At 53.3% G+C, this 19,129-nt stretch overlaps 1 protein-coding gene across 1 annotated transcript; it reads left to right on the top strand.

Annotated features, from left to right (window-relative positions):
* Positions 1–18: 18 nt before the first annotated feature.
* On the top strand, positions 19–12,159 carry MMAB (metabolism of cobalamin associated B; the record flags this gene model as incomplete). The annotated part of the gene is made up of 9 exons (XM_082853813.1): positions 19–135; positions 1,478–1,532; positions 2,947–3,040; positions 5,706–5,763; positions 7,716–7,788; positions 8,037–8,134; positions 8,470–8,534; positions 10,317–10,376; positions 11,821–12,159. 9 exons carry the CDS (start codon positions 19–21, stop codon positions 11,918–11,920), a joined length of 720 nt encoding a protein of 239 aa, XP_082709939.1. The 3' UTR covers positions 11,921–12,159.
* Positions 12,160–19,129: the final 6,970 nt, after the last annotated feature.

The raw sequence follows: 19,129 nt of genomic DNA, 5'->3' as shown, positions 1-19,129 counted from the left end.
CTACCAGATCCGTGGACCATGGCTGTGTGGGGCCTGGGAGGTCGCCTTGGCTTGCGCGGGTGCCTCGGCGCCCGCAAGCTATTGTGTCCCCGTTTCCAGAGCCGCGGCCCCCAGGGCGTGGAAGACGGGGACAGGTGAGTACCTGGCTGGGAGGGTAACTCAGGCACCTGCCCTGAGTTATGTTGTCGCCGTGGTTACGTCAAACCGCTGGGAGGTCACCGCAGCAATCGCCAGGTGACGTCCTCTTTAGTCGTGACGTCACCGTGGCAACGTGGGCTCCGTGGAAGCCAGAGACCAAGGTTTCTTGGCGCAAGACAAGTCCAAACGAAGCCCAGCATCCATCAGGACAGGGCATATCCCATGTGAGCCAAGAGGGTCATCTTGCCTGGCCTCACAATCAGGAGGGGCCTCGATTCGGATATTAACCTCTCTCCAAAGCAGTTTATACTTTAAGGCACAGAGATACACCAGTACGGTCTAAAGATGGCTGTCATCATATACCTTGAAACTTGCACCCCGTTTCCGGACCTCAGACCCTGACTTAATAATGGATTAATCTATTTCACAGGTCCAGTAATTTAACCTTTGAATAACCTTTTAATGTCACATTTTAATGTTGAAGTCTTTATTAAAGGTGTTGCTATTTGAAAATGCCAGTTTTCGAACCCTGTTTTGGCAATTCTCCATTTCGGAGTATACATGAAGCTTTACAGTATGGTAATGGCCCAGGGATTTTTCCCTCCAAGAGTCCCTGGCTTGGTAGAGCAGAGGTAACAGTTTTGGGGTGTCGATAGTCTTGGGCAAGAATCCCAGCCCTACCGTTTCTTCCCGTGGTGACCTAGGAGGGTGAGTCTCATCCCGTCAGCTACAGATTCCTCAAAAACGAAATGAACGGGCTTCCCTGGTGGCGCAGTGGTTGAAAGTCCGCCTGCCGATGCAGGGGACGCGGGTTCGTGCCCCGGTCCGGGAAGATCCCATGCCGTGGAGAGGCTGGGCCGGTGAGCCATGGCCGCTGGGCCTGCACGTCCGGAGCCTGTGCTCCACAATGGGAGAGGCCACAACAGTGAGAGGCCCGCATACCACCAAAACAAAAACAAAAACAAAAACAAAAACATCATAGGTAGTGCTTGGGAAGATTCCAGGGATAATTCAAGGAGATAATGCCTGTAATTCACTTAGCACAGTGCAGAGACTATGGAAAGTGATCGATAAATTCTTTCAGCCAATATTTATAGAGCGTCTGCATTGAGCAATGCTATTCTGCAGATACGGCTGTGGCAAGACATAGAACTTGCCCACAAAGGGCTTAAAACTAAGAGGAACGGAGGGGAAGGATTTCAAGAGATCCAAGCAGAAGGGGGTAAGTGCTGCCTCTGAGGATATGGGTAGCAAACTGTGACCCACTGAAGGATGTGCCCCAGTATATATGCCATCCTCACTCATCATCTCTTGATGTTTATTTCTTCTTAGGCCACAGCCTTCCTCGAAGACATCCAAGCTCCCCAAGATCTACACCAAAACAGGAGACAAAGGTAGGGTGGGGACAGGTGAAAAATGCAAAGAAAGACATGGCAGATTCCATCTTAAAGTTCTTCCAAATTCTAGGACTTCCCTGGCAGTCCAGGGGTTAAGACTCCACGCTTCTACTGCAGGGGGCATGGGTTCGATCCTTGGTCAGGGAACTAAGATCCTGTATGCCACGTGGCACTAGAAATTGATGGAAAATTCTGGAATGAGAATTAAATAAATAATAGCTTTAAAATATATTTTTTAAAGTTCTTCCAAATTGTTTGCAGACGTTAAAAGTATGTGACAGATCTCAATAGGCGTCACCCAAATGTGATGTGAAATGAAAGATGCCCAAGATATATTAAGTGATAAAAGCAAGTTGCAGAACAATCCAAATAGTTGGAATCCATTGGATAAAAGTGTGTGTGTATATTTATATGTGTGTTCAGGTGTGCATAGAACATTGTGAAAGGTTATACCTTGGACTGTTACCTGGGAGAGAGACTGAATTGTGGGAGAGGGGAATGAATAGACGGGCTTTCATTGTTTCCTGTACATACTTTTATTCTATTATTTATTTTGTAATGAGCATATATTGCTTTGATAATTTAAAAAAATGCCAGAACATGATGTACAGAAAAAAAAGATGCAGAAGAACATATCAGTATGATGCCATTTTCTAAAGTTTTAAACCACGCATGGACTTCCCTGGCGGTCCAGTGGTTAGAACTTGGCGCTTCCATTGCAGGGGGCGCGGGTCTGATCCCTGGTTGGGGAACTAAGATCCCGCATGCTGCGTGGCATGGCCCCCCCGCCAAAAAAAAGCACGCAGATTGCCAGTATTTATTGCTTTGGGGGTATATTTATGTAGTAAGAAGATAAAAACATTCATAGATGTACTTAATGCCATTGTACACTTAAAAATGGTTAAAATGGCCAATTTTACATTATGTTTATGTTATCACAATAAGAAAAGAAAAGATGCAAAGGGATGACAGTGTTGATGCCCTCCAGCCAAAGACTCCAGGGACGGAATTCCCTGGCAGTCCAGTGGTTAGGACTCCACGCTCTCACTGCCAAGGACCTGGGTTCAGTCCCTGGTCGGGGAACTAAAATCCCACAAGCCAAGCAGCGCAGCCAAAAATAAATAAATAAATAAAGTATATCAGGGAAGAAGTGAGGACAGTGGTTACCCCTGGGGAGGGGGGCAGTGACTGAAAGCGGGGACACGGGGGCCTCTAGGGTGAGGCTCCTATTTTATTCCTTGATCTAGATGCTGATCACAGAGGTCTGTTTCAGTTAGTAACAATTCATCAACTTGTACACTTAGGAGTCGAGCACTTTTCTGTGTATGTTATCCTTCAAGCGGAAAAATGCTTTAAAAGAGCATATCAGGAAAAAAAACTCTTTAATTTGGGCAGCAAAACATTTTCACAGGGTTTTCCAGCACCTTCACTGGAGAAAGGAGACCGAAAGACGACCAGGTGTTTGAAGCCATGGGAACTACAGATGAATTAAGTTCAGCCATTGGGTAAGGGGGACGGGATTGGCCTTGAGGTCGGGCTTGAGTTGGTTGTTAGAGGGCATGACTGAGGTGCAGCTCTCCAGAGTGCCCGCCAGTCCCAGAGGCTGCCAGCCCTCGATAAACCTTCCTTGGCCTGTGGCTTCCATCCCTCACCGCGTGACGCTGCCTCGCCCCTCCATCCCTGCTCCCTCACTCTGCTCATATATGTGTGCCATTGAGGTGCACGTGCAAAGTGACAGGTGAGTCGAGCACAGTACACAGGGCATCAGACATGATCCCTTTCGGGAGGCTTATTTTTTAAGCATATACACAGCCAGAGTTTAGAAGGTGGACTCAGGGAAGTAGTCAGGATTGGCTGGGCCATGCTGGTATAACAAACAACCCCCACGTTTCGTGGCTTAAACCATCAAAGGCGTATTTCATCCTCTCACTTCAAGCCCATCGTGGGTTGGGTATGTTTCTTCTCTGCCTGGCCTTCACTCTGGGACCCGAGCTGGTGGGACAGCCTCTGTCTAGAACAATACCAGTAATTGTGGCAGAGGGAAGAAAGACCACAGAGATGCCCACGCTGGCTCTTAAAGCTTCCACGAGTGATACGCCACCTCTGCTCACACTTCATTGGCCAGAGCCAGGGACGTGGACACATGTGACAGCAGCAGGGGTAGGAGGGGCCGCACATATTTGAGAACAAAGTTCAGGCCACCGTGCTCAGCGAGCTGTTGGCAGCATGAGCTGCAGTTATTATAAGTACTAGTTCACAAGTTCTGTCTCGGCCGTGTGGGTGAAGATCATGGTAATCAGACAGACCTGGGTTCAAATTCTCTCCCACTGCTGACTGGCTGTGTGACTTCAGGCAAATCGCCTGGCCTCTCTGAGCCTCAGTTTCCTATTCTGTCAAGTGACCCTAGTAATAGTATCCAATCTCATTGGGTTCTTGTGAGGATGTAATGAGAGAACTCCATGTTTCCCCCTTAGGACAGTACCTAGCACCAATCATAATGCTAGCTATTATTGTCATCATAATTATTAAAACTTACCAGTTCATGGTGGCCATTTCTCAGTGATGGGCCAAAGTGAGGTTCTCAGGAAAGATAATGTAGCTAGTCTGCCAGCAGAGGAGAGAGGGCAGACCCCTTGGTGTGTGTGGGAAGGGTGTGGCGAGGGGGAAGTGCACACAAGATGAAGTGGACAGAGGGGCAGGAAGGCGGGTTCTAGCATCGGCTGTTTAGAATTAGCAAATCAGCAGGCCATCATCCCTCAGGTGATGTGGTGCAGGGGACTGGCCACAGCTCAGTTGTGGATTCTTCCGTCCTCAGATGTTGGTGGAGCATCTGCGTGTGCCAGGCTCTGCTGAGTGGGGAGCCTCAGCCCTGCCTTCATGGAGCCTGCGGTCTGCGGGGTGCGGTGCAGCGGGCGGGGCGGAGCAGACAGACGCTGGAGGGGCAGCCACAAGTGGTGGGAGCGGGGATGGAGCGAGCATGGGGAGGGGCCTCCCGCTGGCCTCTGTCGTGGGAACATCCTCGGTGAGCAGATATTCCCAAGCATCTCCAATGTGCCAGGCTTGAGGCATACGCCCCCGCCTCACCATCCAGAGGGGAAGACCAACGCGGGACAGCTTACGTGTGTGCTTATTTAGTTCTGATTGTAAGATGGGCTAGAAGATGCACAGTAGTTCTTCTTTTGCCCTTTCAAAGCCATTCTCCTGTGCCTGGGAGGCTGGCCTGGAGATGGTCTCACCCCGATTCCCTTGTCCTCTGGCTTTAGAGTTGGTCCAACCAATGGGCAGCACCAGCAGGAGATCGGACGAGGGTGAGAGGGGTAGGGGTATGTGTGGCCCTGCCCCCAGCCCTGTGCGGCTCTGGCAGTTGTGGGGCTCTCCACTGCTTTCTCCCAGCTGCCCAGCTCCTGGCGGTGGCCTCTGCCCAGAATGCAGCTCTCTCCAGGGTTGGTAGTGCCTTTGACCCTCCCTTGCCCCTTCAGGCTCTTGCTTTTGCTCATCTCTGCCATCCATCTGCAGTTCCCATAAGCCTTCCCACTCTGTCAGTAGTCCCTTCGTGAAGCTTTTCTCCAGGAACCCTTCAAACACACCACTGTCTGGCCAGGACCCTGACTGGTACAGAAGAGGGTGCAGTGTTCTGAGGGAGGCCAGGGCCACAGTCCTGACCTGCATCGGGGGCACTTTGATTTTCCTGCCCCACCCAGCCTTACCAGCGAACTCCTACTCAGCCTTCAGAGTCCCACTTCTAGCATTGCTTCCTCCAGGAAGCCCTCCCTGAACCCTAATCAAGGCCAAATATCCCAGGACTCTCACCCTTTCCTTCAGAGCACTGACCTCAGTTTGCAACTTCACTGTTAGTCGTGTGACATCTGATTCACATCTCCCTGTCCTGCCTAACGGGGCCTGTGTCACCTCTGTTCATACTGAATCACCTGGACCTGGCCAGAGTAGGCGCTGAAAGAGGAGTTGTTGGCTGGATGAGCGGCGAAAAACAAATACCCCCAACCACATGGAAGGTTACGATGTTCCTCAATGTCAGCAAGAAAATAACGGCCTTCCTGTGACAGCTCAATTAGCAAAATGGCCAATCCCCTGAGAATGTATTGCCTTCCAGCAAGACAGGGCCTGGGGATGTTATATTCGAGGCAAATTCTTCTTCCTTCTCCCTCACAGGTTTGCTATGGAATTAATTGCAGAAAAGGGCCACCCGTTTGTGGAAGAGCTTCAGAAAGTGAGTAACATTGTCTCACCCCGAGCTGGGATTTTCCAACCCCGAGGCCTGGTGGCCATAACTGGATTTGTCAACTGACCATCAGTTCCTTTCTGTGTCACCTGGGACTAGTCCACTTACCCTCTGTGAGCCTCAGTTTCTTCATCTGTAAGATGGGGACACAGAGATGACCCTCCCTCACAGGTGAGTGGTGAGGTTTGGCCTCAGAGAGGGAAATGTGAAGGGCAGTGGTCTCAGCCCAGGCAGTTCTGCCCCTCAGGGGACACAGGGCAATGTCTGGAGATATTTTAAGTTGTCTGGGCAACTTAAATGTTTTAAGTTGTCTCACTGGAGGTGGAGGTGCTACTGGGATCTAGTGCGTAGAGGCAGGGATGAGGCTAAACGTCCTACAACGCACAGGACGGTCCCCGTGACAGAGGATGACCTGGGCCAAAGTGTTAGTGACCCTGAGGTTGAGAGACTTGAAAGGCCCAGCTGTGGTTAGCCCTCGGTGGGGGGGATGGTAGGGTTCTTAGAATTACTGTTCTGTTCCTTAAGAGGCAGCGGGGGCTCTGGCCCACAGAGAGGACTTCAGAAATAGAGGCAGGGCCACCACCCCCAGAACATGGAGAATGTACCTGGGGTTTTAGTCTGCGTGCTGACCTGAGTCAGCTGCTCCCTGGAGGGTCAGCCCTCGGCCTGCTTCAGTCCTCCAGGCCAGGCTGGAGCCCACTGGGGCCCCTGGGAGCAGACACAGGGTAGTGAGGGGCTGCAGAAAGATGGGAGGCCTAAACTGCTGGAACATTCTATGAATGAGGCACCTCCTGTATGGGGGAGACTGGTCTTCAGCCTCAGAATGAGGAATTGCTGGCGTCTACAGTGGTCGTTTCTGTCTGCCATGCTCACCTCTGAGCGGGGTTTGCAGAGGGAAGAGGGGGTCAGTGGCGTGATGAGCCCCTCCCTTGCTTTAGACCACGTCCTTTGGGTAACAGTTTCAACATCACCTCCTCCGGGGCCTTCCCTGGCCACCCCTGCCTCCAGCTGGTGCCTCTCCCAGGCTTCCGCAGCTCCTGTGCTTCTGCCTCTGAAGGCAAGCACCACCAGGAGTGTGGCCTGGGCGCCCCAAGGGTGCAGACTGTGACTTGTTCAGCTGGGTTCCCCGCCTGGCCCCCGGGAGCTGCTCCGGGCCTATGGCGGGCCAGGCAGCCTGTTCCCGGCTCTCCCTGCAGAAGCCCATGAGGTGGAGGCCAGCCCTCACGTTTTACAGAGGACAAAACTGAGGCTCAGCCCAAGGCCGCACAGCCAGGAATCAGCAGGGCTGGGATCGGATTCCCAGACTGGGGCCACCTCTCTCCAGCCCCCGGGGTAAACGCCGCAGGTGGCCGGCGGCAGAGTAGTACTGTGACGTGACGCCCCTTTCCATCGGAAGCCACAGAGACACCACGAGGTTAAGGAACTTACCCAGAGTCTGCTGCTCGGCGGCTCAACAGGTTCCAGTCCACTCCCGGGTGGGCACCGTCTACTCTCACCGACCGTGTCCTGCTCCCGGCACACTGCCATGGTGGCTGTCTCATCAGAGGGCACAACCCTGTCCTGTATAGTTTAAAAAGCACTGTCAATTTGGGTCTCTCCGCCCAAGTGTTATAGGTTAGAAAACCAAGGCCGTCAGTTTAGAGAAAAGAAAAAGACCTCGAAGGGCCCGGCACATGGGAGAGGAGGGTCGGGGTGAGAAGACTCCTCCTGACTATCCCTGGGCGCTTGACACTCCCCATCTGCGTCACCCAGGGCCCCTCCCAACAGGGCAGACGTGCTGTGCTGCAGGTTCAGACAGAGTTTGCTGATTAGCCTTTGTAAATGCCGGCTCCTTAGAGGTCTGACAGCTCCCGGCAGGCCCAGCCCTGCACGTGGACGCACGAGAGCCCCGCTTGGCCCGCGTAACAGGGTCTTCACCCACGCCTTCCATTCCTCCCCAGATCCAATGCTCCCTGCAGGACGTCGGCTCTGCACTGGCAACACCGCGCTCCTCAGCCAGGGAGGCTCACTTAAGTAATTCTCTCCCTGAACCCACTGTGTGTGCTCAGAGGGCCCTGGGGGCCTGGGCCTGTGGGGGGGGGGGGAATGACTCTGTCCTGGGTGTCGCCTGGGACCCCTGTCAACCTGGCCTGTGCAGCCTGAGACGGAGGGTCCCTCTGAGCCAGGGGAATGGTTGGTGGGCACCCAGGTGGAAGGGACGGAGTGGGCTCCTTGTGATCCTGGGGCAGTGGCCTCACGGCCACTTCTCCTTGGCTCCACAGAACATGCCACGTTCGAGGCAGGGCCCATCCTGGAGCTGGAGCAGTGGATCGACAGATACTCCAGCCAGCTGCCCCCGCTCACGGCTTTCATCCTGCCTGTAGGTACTGGGCTGCCTCAACCTGGGGGTGGCTGCGGGCCAGTGTGTTGACCAAAACACACAGGCAGGGATTCAGCCTCCCCCCTTTTAATTTTTAACAGCGACAGAAGCTTTCCCCCAGCCCCCAAGTCCCCTCCAGACCGTCACGGCTCCCTCCCCAGTCCTGCCTGCTTTGGAGAGGGGTACCCAGTGGGTGTGCCCCGGCAGGGCCCCTGGAGACAGAACACTGCCTGTTGTGGGCGGGGCCTGTGTGTCCCTCCGTCCATCCAGGCTCCCTGCCTGCAGTGGGCACCCTCCCCCCACCCTTCCAGCCAACACCCGCTTTCTCCTTTCAGTCCGGAGGCAAGAGCAGCTCCGCACTGCATTTCTGTCGGGCCGTGTGCCGCCGAGCTGAGAGACGGTACAGGGGTGCGGGGCCGAGGGAGCGGGGCCTGGGCAGAGAGGCAGTGATCCTGACGGGGGTGGTGGGGTGGGGGCGGAACAGCACATCGGGATCAGAGCTTGTGCAGAAGCAGGCAGCTCCAGGAAAGGGGAGGGGGAGGCCCAGCGGGTCTAGGCGATTATTTGTAATTATAATAACACTCACGTGGTATGAAATTCAGGTGCGTATTCAGTGAGGACTCCCTGTTCCTGGGGTTAATTTAAATGGTGGGGGTGGTCTCAGCTGAGCAGAAAGGATTGAAAAGCTCCACACCATGATAAGAGCTATGAGGGAGGGTACTTGGCACCGGAGTGACCCAGCCTGGGACTGGGCATGGGGGGTACTGGGGGCACAGTGGACAGAGTGCCCAGGGTGAGGGGACAGCAAGGGCAGAGGCGGCAGTCTGCATGGAACACACACAAAGGACGCCGAGTGTCTGGTCCAGAGTGAGGGGCGTGAGGCATGACGAGGCTAGAGGCTGAGCTGAGGCCAGGCCGGGCAGGGCCTCATGTGCCCCGAGAGCTCTGCATTTACCCTGAGAGCCTTTATCCTGCGAGCCATTGATGGGTTTTAGGCCATGAGATGACATGCTGGCTGCTGGGTGGAGAAGGGCCCAGACCAGCCACCTGCTACCCCAATCCCCCAACTCAGTCAGGAGAGGAGGGACACCCCCCCCCACCCCCCGCCAGAAGCTCCCGACTGCCTTTTCAAGGAAACTTTAAAATAGTAATTGCGGGGCTTCCCTGGTGGCGCAGTGGTTGAGAGTCTGCCTGCCGATGCAGGGGACACGGGTTCGTGCCCTGTTACGGGAAGATCCCACATGCCGTGGAGCGGCTGCGCCTGTGAGCCAAGGCCGCTGAGCCTGCACGTCCGGAGCCTGTGCTCCGCAACGGGAGAGGCCACAACAGTGAGAGGCCCGCGTACCGCAAAAAAATAAAAAATAAATTAAAAAAAAAAAAGAGTAATTGCAACATCTCCATTTACACCACTCATAGGCCAGGCTGCCAGCCGGCTTTACAGAGGAATGAGAATAAAGCCCTGCTTTATATAACCGGCAGGACCGTGCTGGGCACTTTGTATCCATTATTTCATTGATTCCTTGTGGTAACCTTGGGGGAGAGGTGGTGGCAGCTCCCACTCTACTGGAGTCAGGACGCTGGGGCTCAGAGGTGACACCGTGGCCAGGGTCACCTGGGTGGTCCATGGCAGAGTCTGGATTTGAGCCCAGGTGTGTCTGCTCCATACCTGAGCTCTGTCCATAGCCCCATGTCATAAAGATTTCACTTCTCATGAAAGGCCCTTGGGGCCAAGTGGTTCCTAAAGTGATGCTGAGTCACAAAAGAGCTTCAGCTTCAAAGGGAAAAAAGTCATTTGTACAAAGCTGTCCACATCAGCAGTGCTCATAGTAGCAAAAAATTGGAAACAACCCAAAGGCCCAACATCAGGGAATGGCCGAGTGGGGGGGGGGGGTCCTGGGGACACCAAACCCGTGCCCAGGTGACAAAGCCCCTGGGGCAGGAGACACAAACCTGGGGCCTCGGTTTGGGGCGAGCACCTCCCAGCAGGAGTTATGTAGCAGAGGCGACGTGCATGGAGGGGCTGCCAGCTCACTGGCGCTCAGCAGACAGCACCATCTAGCGTGTCTGCACACAGACTGGCGAGGCTGCAGCGGGAGTGAAATGCTGACTCGGGACGCAGCTCCTGCCCCCAAGCGTGTTGAGCCCGTAACGTAGTGTGATGCTGTGTTTCCTCCCCTTCTAGCGTGGTGCCTCTTGTCCAGTCCGGTGAGACGGATGCAAACGTGGCCAAGTTCTTAAACAGGTACTCAGATGGGATCTGGAGGGTCTTTCTGAAAAGGTAGGCACTTCGTGGCTCCAGCCCTGGCTCGTGTGGCTCCAGCGTGGGCCAGGCCAGGGCTGAGAGCTGAGGGACCCCAGGAGCTGCCTGGGGTCCAGAAAGTGACCTCACAGCCAGGGTCTGGCCCCTTGATGTGGTCACTCCTCCCCCAGGACATGGCCTGGGCTTTGATGGTCCTGACCAGCTCCTTTCCTCCTGGGAGGGGAGTGGGCCTGAGGGGAGTGAGGACCGTTCTGTTCATGTCACAGTAGTGATCCTGGGGAGCCTTCCAGCCATGTAGGTTGTGTGGGCTGAGCCAGTTCGTTCTCTTAGCAAGGAAGGCATCACCGTGCAGATGAGGAACCAGCATATGACAGCTCTGCGGCGGGGGCGATCACCCAGAGCGGGGTCTCTTCCACTGCCCAATCCCCCACCACACTCCCAGAGAGACAGCCAGGCATCAGGAGGAGGGGGGCATGGTTCCAGGAGGGGGCACGGGTCAGGGAAGGTTCCAGCAGGACCTGGCATGGAGCTGGCCGCGGGGTACGGTTGGGGCAGGGAGAGAAGAGGAGGGTGGGGTCAGTGCGGCCCGGAAACAAGGGAGAGCACAGGGCAGCTTCGCAAGCTAACTGCCAGCCGCTGAGGGGCAGGCTCGCTGCTGCCTCTCCTGTTTCCCTCCCCACCCAGCCCTGCCCAGAGGCCCCATCGCCACCGGGTCAAAGAAAGAAGGGAGGGGGGCACTAGGGTCTAGCCCACTAGAACATTCCAGGCCAGTGCTTCTCAACCGGGATGTCTGGCAATGTCTGGAGACAAGTGGGTGGGGGCTGGGGTGCTGCCCAGTGTCCTACGATGCACACAACAGCTCCCTCTTCCTGCGACGAAGAATCACCCAGCCACAAGGAATGATCCCGAATGTCACTAGTGCCGAGCTTGAGAAGCCTGCTCTAGGCTCCCTCTACTCAAAGAGTAGACCAGCAGCACCAGAATCACCTGGGCACAGTTTAGACCTGCCAAATCCTGGGCCTGGCCCAGCCAGTCCTCCCGAATCAGAATCTGATCTGCATGTCACCAGGATCCCCAGTTGACTTGTGTGCTCACCCCAGTTTGGGAGGCACCAGTCCTGTTCACTGGAAGGTGCAGAAACCAGGGAGTGGCCCAAAGTCACCAGCCCTGTGAGGTCAGACAGGGTAGTGGCCTCATCCTGCAGGAACCACCCCAGCCCTGGCGCCAGAGTCGGGCGCTGGGCTCTCAGGAAGCTGGCCTGGAGCGCCATCCATCAAGCCCAGGTCGGCTGAGCACCCGCTGTCCCACCCGATGCTCCTGGGGCACGTGACTGATATTTCCTCCTAGAAGGCTAATATAGGGAGGACCCTGTTAGCATTGATCTCTCATTTCAGATCATTCCATTTGCCTTCTTCTGCCCCTCCAGACTCAGTGACTATCTCTTCACGTTAGCTAGATACACAGCCATGAAGGAGGGGAATCCAGAAAAAATATACAAGAAAAATGACTTGTCGGTCCATGCCTGAGGCGCTTGGAAATAATGGAAAAAAGGAGCTTTGCAGACTCCTCCACAGTGACAACGGGAAAGGAAGACTTTGCCCTCGTGTCCTGATTCCTGAAGATCTCACCCAGAGGGGCCAGAAGCTGGTCTTTTGTCCAGACTCCGCTTCCTCTCAGGGCCCCCCACTTCCTTCAGGAGCTGAGGCCGGTGGAGAATTCTAGCCCCCTCCCCTGGGCTCTCCTCAGCCTTCCAAAAAAGAATAAAAGTGGGAAAGGCTTGAGGTGTGTGTGTGTGTGTGTGTGTGTGTGAGAGAGAGAGAGAGAGAGAGAGAGAGAGAGACAGATGCCCTCCACTGGCAGCTCATTTGGAATGGTACCAGAGGCCCTTGGAAATGTAATTGTGATTTACCTGTGCCAAAGGGGCTTTAAAATGTCACATTTATAAAGAGTAAGGCAGACAGGATTTGGAGTTTAGTCACCTCTGAGCCACTCATCAAGGGGGAAGGACGGCTGCAGACTGACAGGCGAGGCCTCGGAAACACTTGGACTGAAGTGCATGTGTGGCGAGGGTGCAGCCCGGAGAATCTTCTCTAAAGGGGAGCCTTCCTCCATCAAGGGACGGACATCCCGGGGAGAGGACCACCACCACTTTAATGAGGGCATGTCCTGCCCGGGCAGGTGGCGTCCAGGGTCAGAGGTGAACTGCGTTCAGCTTCAGACTATAAGCTCTTATGTTTCCAGCGAGGCTGACGCAGACCAGACCTACTTCTCTGATGTTGCACTCGGCTGGTTTATGCCTCTGAGATCCGGGCCACAGCTGTATTTTATTTCAGTTGTCACTGCTGCTCCCTCCCGCTAGGAAGTGACCCTGCCAGTGCCAGCTGTGTCCTTGGGAAGGGGGATATTTATGAAGGGCGAGGAGGCAGCCCTGAGAACCTGAAGACTCCACGCCACTAATTGCAGGAAACAACTTGGGAAGGGCAGGCTCTCACTAACTGTCAGGGCGGAAACGCCCAGTGAACTCCATCCAGCCATCATTTATTAGCCTGAAGCTCGGAAGTCTGGTCCCTCCAGCCATCCTTGCCAGCAGTTAGGAAACATTAAAATGATGAGTTTTGTGCTAGCTTTGCTTTCGTTCTTAACCACCTTACCTGCTCATTTTGTTGGAGGAACATCATTATCTCGTCCCTTCTGGGTCCTTTCGTTCCTGGACTTGGGCAAAGTGGCTGAGGTGCAGGTGACCGTGAGTGAAAGTGAAAACCCTCCAGGAAGTGGCCCCGGCCAGCAGTTGGCGCCAGGTCTGGTGCATGGTGGGCACTCGGCCTGTGTGAACAGAACTGAGAACATTACAGAACAGGCTAAAGGTGGTTCACTGTCGGGCAGGCACTCAGGCTGGACCGGGGAGGGTTATGTTCCAAGAGCCCACAGCAAATCCATCAAGTGACTAGGTCCTGCCCACACCTTAGCATCTTCCTGGAAGGAGCAGGACGTACATAATAAAAAGTCCCACATGCCCCACTGTAGTGAAACATCTGCAAAGGACAAGAGGAGTTCTTTGAGTAGATACAGCGTCCTCATGGGATGATCTCTGAAACAAGGCCTTTTCCTGTAGCCATATCCCCTCCCCAGCAGCCCTTGCTGGGAGGGGCTGTCGCAGGCCAGATGGTAACTCTGGGTTCCCAGGTCCCACACCCCCTGCATCATCCCTTCCACCAGCAAACATCCCCGAGAAACAAACACCCCTGAGAAACATGCAGGTGCAGGCATGTCCTGTGCCACTGACCTGGGAAGAACTGAGGCGGCCTGCTGGGGAAGGGCTCGCCCAGGGGACGGGTCAGTTTGAAACTTTCGCTCCTCTGCTGTACCTTACATAGCCATGTGGGAGCTGGAAGCAAAAGGAAAAATGTGTTCACTCCCGTACACTTAGCAAAACATCCTCCCCGGTCTCGAACCCAGTGGGAAAAGTTAATGAAAACTCTGTGATCGAAACACATGACTGTATATAAAGCCCGTCTGCAACCGCTGTCAACCCTTGTAAATGGTCGTCCGCATCACACAGCAACGCAGGTCGGGAGAGAAATGGCAGGCTGTTTTTACTTATAATGGTGATACCTTGTCGATCATAGATTTTGTTTTTGCATAAATTTGATTTTTTAAAATATCGCGGTGAGGGACTTTCCTGGTGGTCCAGTGGTTAAGACTTCACCTTCCAGTGCAGGGGGTGTGGGTTCGATCCCTGGTCAGGGAGCTAAGGTCCCAAATACCTTGCGGCCAAAAAAACCCAAAAACATAAAACAGAAGCAATATTGTAACAAATTCAATAAAGATTTTAAAAATGGTCCACATCAAAAAAAAAATCTTAAAAAAAAATACTGCAGTGGAAAAAATTCTGTAAAAAATTGCGTGAAAGTTATTTCTCTTGCTTCCTGGATTTGGGGGTGTTCCCATACATTTTGCACCCAAGAAAGTCCTCCACCTGCCTCTCCCTGGTCCAGGTCTGGCTCTCAGGATCGTATTTAGGGCCACAGTCAGAGGTGGTTGGATATTCCAGCGGCGAGAAGCCCACCAGCCAGCATTGTCGAAGGGCTTGACATGCCAGGCCCCAGGCCAGGGGCTCCACAAACATCATCGCATTGAAACCTCACAGCAACCCCGAGGGAGGCACTGTCTATGGCAGGAGGGGGGAAACAGACTTGCAAACCAGCTTGTGTCAGGGAGTCAGTGCCAAGATGTGGGCCAGGGATGCAGCCCTGTGACTCCCGGCCCAGTGCTCCTCCCCCCACTGCCACTTGACAGTCATTTTAATCACGCCCTGGGCCGCTGAGAACAATGTCAGGCACTAATAGATTCTGCTGTCTCATTTCTCAACCTACTTTCCCTTAACTGATACTTCATGGCTATTGTTAATGTGCATTTTTCACCGAGTAATTTTCATAACCCGAACTTGTAACGCATCCCAATGACAAACGTCCCCGGTACCAAATCCCCCATCAGCTGCAATGTCACCCTCATCTCCCCCCACCCCACCCTCACAGCTTCCTCCGACAACCCATACAGTTTTATGATCCCTCTGTCCCAGTTATCATTACTGAACCTTTAAGAATCCAGACACATTTCAAGTTTAATTGAATAAAATCCTTTGTGTAATAAATTCCACATGAATGCTACATAAATCAGTGCCTTGGGAGGATTTGTCGCTCACCCCTCCCTTCAGAACAGGCCCACTGGCGATACTGGACCCAGGCTGGTCCCACCTTGCTTAGGGAGAGGACTGAGGCCCCCTTTGCAGCCCAGCCAGGGTGCAGTGTTCATTTGCCTTGACCTGTCACTTTTCTTCTCTGGAGTCCATCGTGGGAGACAGTGCTTGGGCGCAAGCAGAGGCAGGAGATGAGCTGGTTGGGGGGCACCCAGGATCTTTGGGGGTGTCCTGGTGCTCTCCCACTCCACAGATTCACAAACTCCTGATGAAGGCTCTGTGCATCCTCTCCCACCGTAGTGAAACATCTGCAAAGGACAAGAGAAGTTCTTTGAGTAGATACAGCAGTCTGCGTACAACCCGTGGAAGCCCCGGGGAAGAACCTCTGCTCTCAGTTCTCAAGTGCAGCACCCACTTCAGGAGTGAATCCATGCACAGGGCTGCCTGCTCCAGCGGCCTCATTGCTGGCTCTGCGGAGCCCCAGGCTTGTGGTGCGAGAACAGTCAGACGCCCGGCATGGGCGTCAGCTTCAGGCAGACTTGGGTCCAAGACCAGCTCTGTTACTTCCTAGCATCACGACTCTGGGCAAGTCGTTCCGTCTTCCTTGGACTTGCTTCTTCAACTGTAAAATGGGAATGAAAATCATATCCCCCCCACAGGACCACTGGGAGAGTTTAATGAGGCAATGTTTAAAAGGCTTAGCATGCTCCCCCGTCTCATGTTAGCTATTATTATTTTGATGATTATTATTATTTGAAATCAAGTTCCAGCTCTGTCACTTCCTAGCTGAGTCACCTTGAGGGAATCTGTAACCACTCTGAACCTCAATCTTCAGCTTTTATTTTTGGGGACAATGATACCAACTTGCAAGGGTTCAGGAAATATGTCCATGGGCCTGGCACACGGCAGCAGCTCAACAAAAACAAAATGTAGCTACTTTTGAATCAGGTTTTATCCTTTTTCAAAGCACTTTCAAATAGCTCAGGCCCAGGTGGAGCGCACAGGACCGGGAGTAGCACCTCTGGTTTGTTAAGACTTCCCGAGCCGGTGGGAGATGGGGGCCTCCAGAGGGTCCTGGGCCAGGCCAGCCCAGGGGGATGTGGCTCCAGGAGCAACAGGCCGAAGTGAAAGGGAGGGTGACCCGGTCACAGAACAGCGAGAGCCAAAAGGGATCAGTGCCCGAGGACTCCCTGCGGGCAGCAGCAGAACCTGGTCTTCGGATTCCCACAAGGTGCCCTCTTGGGACCGAGGACATGATTGACAAATAACTGGGGCAGAGGAGGAGACGAGGGGACCTAAACCCGGGAGGAGCCCCCTACAAGCTACCTCTCTGAGGAAGGGTGAGCAGCAGGCCAGCTCAGCGTGCACCAGGGCAAAGGCAGCCTGGGGAAGGGATTGAATAAATGGCAGAAAGGCGTCCAGCTGACCCAGGACCTGGGGGTCCTCCCCGCACCAGCTGCTCCCAAGGCACGAACGCTTGGCCCTCGTCTTCGGCCATCTGCAGTGCCCACGTCCCTCCCCAGTGAGCAGGTGCCTTTATTTACGATCACCTTGGAAGGGTCGAGCAGACATATGTTGCTGAGGGTCGTTTATTCTTGTTTATAAAATTTATGGCTTCACCTCGATTACACACTGTCAAAACGGGAAGGATTGGCCCCAAAGTCTCTTGCCGCATGACTGCCTCAGACGTGTGTACATCTGTTAACTCCGTAGGAGCTGTAGAGGGAAATCAGGCTGCCGATGACTCAGAAGCTCGCTGTCCCGTCACAAGGTGTGGGCCACAGGCCTCAAGGAGAGACATCAGGCGCCTACGTGGAAGGGGAGGAGGTCAGGGTCTGCGGCTGGCCGCACCAGGTGGCATCGGGACCCTGGCCTTGCCTGGCAGACGGGCTCTCTCAGGCGCTTTGGGGTGGGGCATGGAAGGGGAGGAACTTGATTCCTGCAGCCCTCAGGGGTCCGGCTACAGGACTGGCAGCTGGAGCCAGTTCTAAGCCTGTGGATCTCCACCTGCAGGTGTCAGCGGGGAGAGAGAAACGTTGACTCCACTGTGGTGGGTGGAGTTAGGTACGACCTCTCAGGAGGGCAATCTGGCAATGCCTATCCAAGTCCTGGAAATGTGCGTCCTTCTGACCCAGCAATTCCGTGTCTGAGAATTTCTCGGAAGGAAATAGATTCATCAGTGGAGTCACAGGGTTGTTTTTTTTCTTTTCAGTGCATGCTGCTCATTACAGAGAAAAACTGGAAACAAATGTCCAACAATAGGGAGCTTATTATTAAAGAAGAAATATTTAACAATAAGGGACTGTAGGAAATATCATAAAGCTACTGAAAATGATGGTGCCTATATATTTATTACTATGCAAAAGTGTTCACAATCTATTAAGTGGGGAAAAAAAACCCAAATTATAAAACGGTAGGTATAGAATGATCCAAATCCTGTAAAAGAAACATGAGTGTAAATATACCATAGAAAAAAGATGCAAGGATTCATTCTATATGTTAATAATGCTTATCTCTAAATCGTGGGATTACTGGGTGGTTTCTACTTACATTTTTGTTTGGATTTCCTAATTTTTTTTTTTACAATGTATTTGGGTTAGATTTGACAGAGGCGTACTTGTATAATAAACATGATTGAAAAAGTGTAAAGAAACTTGACAACTGCTTTCCCTGCCTATAAAAAATCATCTACCTCCCTTGGGATGTTTGGAGCCAAGAGAACAGCCCAAGGGGAGGGCACCCACCAGCAGCCAAAGCCACGGGGCCCCTCCAGAAACTAGAAGCCTGGTGAGTGTGCCCTGCGTTCGTTCTATTGGAGACAGCTGGCTGTTTGGAGTGCAGCCCCTGTGCAGCCTGAATGTGGACGCTTGGCTTCCATTCTAGGACAACAGCTGAGGGAAGAAAAATGATCGCAGCCCCACTAAAGTGCCCCCGGCGGGTAATCACACCAGCTTTTCACAGGATGTTGAGGATGCTGGCATCCTTCTTTGTCCTCCATTGGCTGCTGCATCTTTAACTTGTACAGAATTTGAGAGTAGACAGTGGACTTTCACATTTAATTATTTTATGTGGATTTTTGTTCTGGATTATCACCCTAACTTTACCTGGACAAACTGGCGCCCCATCGGGTAGAGTAATGAATCCTATGTGCCGTAGTCAGCAAGTGGAAAAACCAGCCCTCAACCCGGGCTTCCTAGATCAGAATCCAGCTTCCTTGTCCAACTCTGTTCTGCTGAGACAGGGCTTATCCCAGGGATGGGCGAGAAATGCCAATTCCAACTGATTGGTAGTGGCTGCCTAAAGGGCTGTGGTAAGGAGCCTGAAGCTGGATCCGATGCAGCAGGAAGGAGTTTGGTAATCCATTAGTGATATCTGCCAGGCTTCCTACGGAGGTAATGCAATAAATAATGTGTATTTGACGTTTCTGAATTCCTGGGCCAAATCCCTCGCAGATTTCAAAAGGGTGGGGACCTCAGAGGTAAGTATGGGTCTTCAGGCTGCCTAAGGGTTCTCCTAACCCTACAGCTCCCCGAGAGAGCAAACCAGCAGGACAGGGATTTCTCAGGGCTTTGAGACGACACACCAGGGTCAGAGATCTTTGAGACACAAACACTTGTAAGTCTGACTAATTGATCAGTCAGCCCTGATGAGCTCACCAGCAGAATTTAGAATCTGTAATTACATTTCACATTAAAACATGCAAAGTTAAGATTAAAGCCAGTGAAAAGTGGCGTGACACCTCCCGACCCCAGCCCACCTGCAGCCTCTGCCTCCATCATCCATCCCTCCTCTCACCAGCAAGCGGGTCTCCTAGGGGCAAGGGCTATAGTTCTGGAAGCCGCTTCCTTGGGCTGTTTCCCTCTCAGTTCCCTCTAAGGCTGTTTCCTGCTGTGCTAGGGACCAGGTCCTGCTCCCCTCCCTGCAGTGCTACATTTAGTTAAGGCAAACGCTTTGTTCAGGGGGACATTTTTGGGTCTCCCAATTTACAGTGATCTCCAGCTAAAGACCTCTAAGAACACACCCACGCCCGTAGTTGAGC

This window comes from Leucopleurus acutus, assembly GCF_964270905.1.
Source record: "Leucopleurus acutus genome assembly, chromosome: 13".
In the NCBI taxonomy this organism is placed as follows: Eukaryota; Metazoa; Chordata; class Mammalia; order Artiodactyla; family Delphinidae; genus Leucopleurus; species Leucopleurus acutus.
Note: the sequence above shows the minus strand (reverse complement) of the source record. Positions and strands in the feature narration are given on the sequence as shown.